This window comes from Salvia splendens, chromosome 12 (assembly GCF_004379255.2).
Source record: "Salvia splendens isolate huo1 chromosome 12, SspV2, whole genome shotgun sequence".
In the NCBI taxonomy this organism is placed as follows: domain Eukaryota; kingdom Viridiplantae; phylum Streptophyta; class Magnoliopsida; order Lamiales; family Lamiaceae; genus Salvia; species Salvia splendens.
Window position 1 is genome coordinate 25,038,972 of NC_056043.1, and position 6,000 is coordinate 25,044,971.

At 42.1% G+C, this 6,000-nt stretch overlaps 1 protein-coding gene across 2 annotated transcripts; it reads right to left on the bottom strand.

Annotated features, from left to right (window-relative positions):
* Nucleotides 1–211: 211 nt before the first annotated feature.
* On the bottom strand, nucleotides 212–4,349 carry LOC121759187 (ankyrin repeat protein SKIP35-like). 2 transcript variants are annotated; one of them, XM_042154688.1, is made up of 4 exons: nucleotides 4,212–4,349; nucleotides 2,840–3,960; nucleotides 1,949–2,381; nucleotides 212–1,210 (listed from the first exon to the last, which is right to left on the bottom strand). In XM_042154688.1, the coding sequence occupies exons 2-4, from the start codon at nucleotides 3,535–3,537 to the stop codon at nucleotides 416–418; spliced, it is 1,926 nt and encodes a 641-aa protein (XP_042010622.1). In that variant the 5' UTR covers nucleotides 3,538–3,960; nucleotides 4,212–4,349; the 3' UTR covers nucleotides 212–415. The 2 variants fall into 2 exon arrangements, with proteins under 2 accessions (XP_042010622.1, XP_042010623.1); XM_042154689.1 differs by lacking the exon at nucleotides 4,212–4,349 and having other exon boundaries at nucleotides 2,840–4,167.
* Nucleotides 4,350–6,000: the final 1,651 nt, after the last annotated feature.

Consider the following 6,000-nt stretch of genomic DNA (forward strand, 5'->3'; position numbering starts at 1 on the left):
GATAATACTTTGAGCCCATAACCAAATTTGCTCCGGTGTGTGACGTTAATTAATCATAAATTAAATTTTTTTAATTAAAATCAAAATTTGATTAAGATCGTTAGGCTACGGAATAACAAGGAACTTGAAAAGAGATCTATAACTAGCCACAAATAACTTTGGTGCATGAGATGATGATTATCCAGTTAGTTGATTACTTGGGAAATTGAAGTAAAGGTTGAATTGGGAGCAAATCAGCATATAATGCACGAGTTCATCAGGTTTTCCAGCCATTCATACACTCTTCTCTTACACAAAGAGCCTCTAAAGAGCAAAAAATAAATAGGACAAAAGCTACCTAACATCGTAAGCATGTCTAAAATTTCATTATTTTTCTATACCACTGAGAGAAAAGATCCACTGATTTTCTCCAACCTCAAGTAGTGATGAAAAATGGAGGTAGATGACGCTCTATCACTGCCAGCAATTCTCTCCTTTGCCCAGGCTCATCCAGGACCACCCCCTCCAGCCGCCTAGCCGCTTCCACCAGCTGCCCCCGATGCCTTTGCGACAGCAGCCCCCCTCCCGCCTTCACACACTCCCTATACAGAGGCAGGTACGCTATCGCCACCCTCAAAGGCGATGGCAGATCCCTCAAACAAACAGGCGACTCGCCCCATCTCAGAATCTGGACTAGGTTCGAGAAGTGTAGCTCTCCTTCCCTTAGTCCATCCAAGAAAGCCACATCGGACCAGTGTTCTTTGAGAAAAACCCTCAACTCCGGGGCGATCCCCTCGTCTTCTGATCTGGCGATGCTGTCAGCAACCGCATAGGTTGCCACGGGGTCCCCTAGAAAGTCTGACTGGAGGAGGAATGCTACCCCGTCGAGAGAGCCTCCACTTCGCTCACCGGCTGCCTTGAGTATTTCGATACTCAGGGCAGCAAGAACGTGCTGAGGAACGTGAGGGAGCAGATATGACGCTACACCTACTTGACTACTTGAAGTGGCAGCTGTAAGGGCAAGACAGAGCTCCATGTCTCGGCAACCCCTTTGGACGAACCACTGAACAACTGACATGCAGCCCCTCTCAGCAGCTCTCATCAGGGGACCCAAGAAAGCCATAGCATTGCCCTCTTCGACTAAACATTCCATAGTGCCTATTTTACCATAATGTGAAGCAAAGCCCAAGGCCAGATCAACATCCACATCCAAGCTGTTCCTTTGAGCAATCTAATACACAATATGGAAACGAGTAAGCCACGAAGCAAAATATACTACTAACAAATAACTTTCCTTCCAAAGAAGTCATGTGATGTTACTTTTCCAGTTGAGGGTTTTAATGCAAGAGCATTCATCAAAAAATTTCAAGCGGTAGGATATTTAAAAACAAATTGGCATTCTGACCCATACTGATTATCTTAGGCAAGGTTTTTATTACATGCTCTGTAGATGGGGCTAGGATAAGTGACCAACAGTAGTCATTCGGTGTGTGCTGTGATAGATTGAGCAGGCTTATGGTGGAATAAAGTAAGAATACACTGGAGTATGAAGCCTAGCCATCATCAATTTAGTCACATTCTACATACCATTTTGGTTGTAATTCCTACAACAATTGCGATGGTTTCTACCTAAACTCATACCTACACATATCGATGATACACAAAACTTGTGATATGAAAAAGAAGACATACACAAAAGTACTCCTACAAGCTATCATGAAATTGGAGAAATGGGTTATCAATGGATTTGCAAAAATGCATGATTATGTAAAGTTGTAAACTGGAAGATAAACAAAAACCTTAGGTAGATAGATTTAAGTGAGAAAAGAGTCAACAATAAAGCAATGACTAATGAACAAATCAAACCATCACTTCTCCCCAAAGAGGTGGGAACCAAAAAAGTATTCACCCAGCAACTATATACTTGTTAATAAAAGCATTGCTTATCATTAGACATCAGAAACGATACCTGCAATAAAATGCGAACAAGTTCAGTACTCCCAAAACGTGAAGCCTCCAAAAAACACTGGTTAACATTGTCTGCGCCCCCCTCGATTAGCATGCCCAGTAACCCTTGGATTGCAGTAGCTGATATACCTGATGCCCATCCAGGATCAAATGTGCTAGAGAAGAGAGTAAGTGGGAAGCAAGCTGCATCAAATGCTTCAGTGAAATCCTTCCCAGTAAGATGGTTGCCTGCAAGATCTAGGAAGGTCTTGAAAGCAGATAGCTGCAGTTGAATCTCAACAGGAGAATTATGGCCTACTCTGTCCCTGTTTCCCTGGCAGCGAGAATGGAAACTTATACATTTAAGAGCCCACTCAGTAAATTTCTGAACTTTAGCGCCAGCTTCAGCCTTCAAGACTTCATCCCCATTGCATTCTTTAAGCCTTTCATGTAGCCTGCAACAATGGATGGTGGAAATGCTCAGAACATATGGAAGAATGTCAGTAAGCACAGCGCAGAAGCACAGCAGCCAAGATATCAATTATATTTCTATAAATTATAAAGTGGGTTTTGATATTTTATACGAGCACTTCACCCAAGATTAGACCCCAACAATATTAGTACGACAGAAAGGCTTAGCAGTATTTAGCACAAGCTGCAAATTACTTTCCGAACATATTACCAGACAGTACAAGCAAATTGGAGAGTTCAGTTATTTAATTTCTTGAGATTCGAGAGCAAGAGAGGCAGACAAAGGTTCCAAGTTACATGAAGCATCTAACTCCATTGATTTATGACAAATAATTCACTTAAAAAAATATAATCCTAACTATTGAGCAGTCCTACAAGGCTACAACACACATATATAATTATATATATGAATGAGGGTGTGTGACAAAGGTCTCTTACATACCTTTGTGCCATTACAGTAACAGTGTCAGCAAGGCTCATTGTGCGACTTTGGCAAGCAGAAACACATGAAGCAAGAAATGAAGTCCTGAGTGCTGCTCGGGTGAAGTCATATGCCCCATTACCAATAATTTTCTTGATTAATCCAGTAATTCCATATAATTCTTGTTGTGTGCTCAAAAACCAGATTGAATCCAAAGCTATGCACAGTGCATCATTTAAAGTCTGTGGATCAGCCAACAAGATCAAACTCTCAGCAAGCTCCCAATCATGGGAACTCACAGCACCCTGAAACAACCGACCTAATTCAATTCTATCTTGCCGACTGAGCTTCCTCCCACTCTTCCCAGGAAGAGAATCAGAAGCAGCCAATCTGGATTTCAGTTTCTCAGCCCCACAGCTACAAGAGCTAATGCTGACATCTTCCTTAACGGCAAGAGGAGCTTCTCTTGAGAAAACAACATTTTCATGCCTTCCTCCCTCACACTTGTTTGAACTAAAGGAAACAAGCTCAGATCCATGTTTGCCCTCATCGCACATCCTCGGTACCTCAGTCTCAGCAGTTTCCATTTCCATCATTTCAATCTCAGAACACTGAGGTTCATCCATATTGATCTGTTTCTCAATGTCTAACCCTTTGCATTCAATTTCACTTCGAGCCCCACCTTCTATTTCAAATATAGGCACCTTCTTTGTTTCCATTGATCTCAAGCTCGCAACACTCGCAACACGGCTGGAAAGGAAGCAAAAAGAACTCAGTTTTTCCAACTTTCACCCATTCCTGTACTTCCACAGAAAATCTCACACCAAGAATACCTATTTACTCAATCAGTAGTACAAATAAGGAAATCCCAAATCTAAACTTCGAAATCTCAAGCTCGATCAAAACCCTTCTCAACAAACAAACAAATAAAACAACCAATTTATACACCCAAAACGGCAAACAACAAAGATTTACATAAGAGTAGAAACCCCAAGGACAGATATCCAAATTCCGATGACAAATTCAGCCTTCTATCCTTGAATCATACGAAAACTTCAGCCATCTTCCTAATCACCTCCAAAATCAATTACCCTTCACCTCCAAACCTCCAAATATCAGAAGCAGATCCCTCTACCAAATCCCTAATGCCAAAAATTTCACACATCAATAAAAACAAAATTACCTCAAAAATATGAAAAGTAAATACCAAAATGCTAATGGAAACGGGAAGAAGAAAAGGGAATAGCGCACAGAATGAATAAACGCAACTCCGAATACTTGCATACAATAATTAAACAGAATAACACGAACTAGAATCAAAGATATTGCAGAAACAATTCATCAAAAAAAAAGAAAAAAGAAAAAAGAAAAATAGAGAGAGGAAAAAACAAACCTAAATAATTATGAGTGGAGAGAGGTAGAGAGAGAAGCCATGTTGGTGGTTGCCTCTGTCTCTCTATGTATGGTCCTAAGAGCATCTCCTATGGCGCCCCTCCGGTAGGACGTCCGGTCGGACACCGGGAAGGGCGACGGGACGTCCGCCGTTGGGAGGTCGGAGGTCGGATACGGACGTCCCGTGAGGACGTCGGGTGTCCTCGGACATCTCGGCGACGGGCGGGCGGACGTCCGCCACTGTGGCTTCAACTCGGACGTCCGGTCGGACGTCCCGTTTTTTTTTTTTTTTTTTTTTTTGAAACTCTATATATACGGCTCGTTGAATTTTATTTCATTCGCACCACTTGCGTTAATAACAAGTTTCTCTCTCTACATCTATAATCTCAAGTATATCTAGAATGTCTAGTGAAAGTGATAGCGAGAATGAGTTGGAGGTCGCTGTTTCAGGTGCTATACAGAGGCGGCTACAACAGAGGTTGCAGCGGCGGCAGCAGGCGGCGGTACCTCGGCCGATCCATCGTCGAACTCAAGTACCCCGTGACCACATTGCTGCACATATTCGGTTGTATGCGGACTACTTCGCTCCGCAACCGCGTTTTGGGGAAGCCTTATTCCGGCGACGCTTTAGGATGCATCGTCCGCTGTTTCTGCACATCGTGGGTGCTTTAGAGAGTAGATACCTGTTTTTTAGGATCAGAGAGGATGCAGCTGGCAAACCCGGACTCACGCCCTTGCAGAAGTGCACTGTCGCAATCAGACAACTGGCGTATGGAGGCGCGGCCGACATGTTCGACTAGTACCTCCACATTGGCGAGTCGACAGCAGTCGAGTGTCTGCAAAATTTTTGCGCGGGCGTGAGAGCGATATTCGGGGAGCGGTATCTTCGGAGTCCGAGCCACGAAGACTGCCAGATGCTGATAGATATGCATGGGTCGGTGCACGGGTTCCCTGGGATGTTGGGCAGCATAGATTGTATGCAATGGGAGTGGAAGAACTGCTGCGTGCATTTGCCGACATGCGGCAAACAGATGCCCATATTCGACTTCAGCAGGATATTATCGAAGAGGTTTGGACTCGGAGGGGTTGACGTGATAATGTATGAATTTTTTTTTTATTAGTGTGTAATTTTTTTTTTCGAATCATGTATGTTTTTTCCGATAAAGTTGTTAATTTTTCCCGTTCGTATTCTCGGTCAAATTTTATTTCCGTAAACGTAAATTGTTTTATTTGTGAATTTATGATTTTTTTTATTGCGGGATGTCCTAGTGGGAAGGGCGATGGGAAGGGCGGATATGCATGGGATGTCCTAGTGATGTGGCAGTGGGGTGGGATGTCCTAGTGACGTGGCAGGAGGTGTTTTTGGGATGTCCTAGTGGATGTCCGAGTGGGATGTCCGCCCACTGGAGATGCTCTAACTCCTCAGCTCTTTTGTTTTTTCTGTTTTTTTTCACCAAAATTGCTGTTTTTCCCATCACCATTTTCACAATTTTTCATTTATTTATTTATTTTTCATTAATACAATTATTTTTAATATACAATTACAACAGAATCAAAGAAAGAAACAAAAGATTAGGGTTAAATGATAAGCATTAAATTAGATCAATAGTACATAACGGTAAATAAAAAAATTGAAACATGCTAATAGAATCAGATTCTTAACCATTATGGTTTTTTAAATAACCGTTTATATATTATAAACCCTTTAGAACTACTTTATTGTTTTGCAAATTTGGAGATTCAATAGTTATCCTAATAAAGTTAACCTGAGTTGGATCTAAATATCAAGA

Coding starts and splice junctions, on each gene's coding strand:
- LOC121759187 (XM_042154688.1), bottom strand. CDS start 3,537: ATGGAAACAAAGAAGGTGCCTATATTTGAAATAGAAGGTGGGGCTCGA. Junction 2,382..2,839: donor GTTACTGTAATGGCACAAAG/GTATGTAAGAGA, acceptor CCATTGTTGCAG/GCTACATGAAAGGCTTAAAG. Junction 1,211..1,948: donor TTGTTCGCATTTTATTGCAG/GTATCGTTTCTG, acceptor ATTGTGTATTAG/ATTGCTCAAAGGAACAGCTT.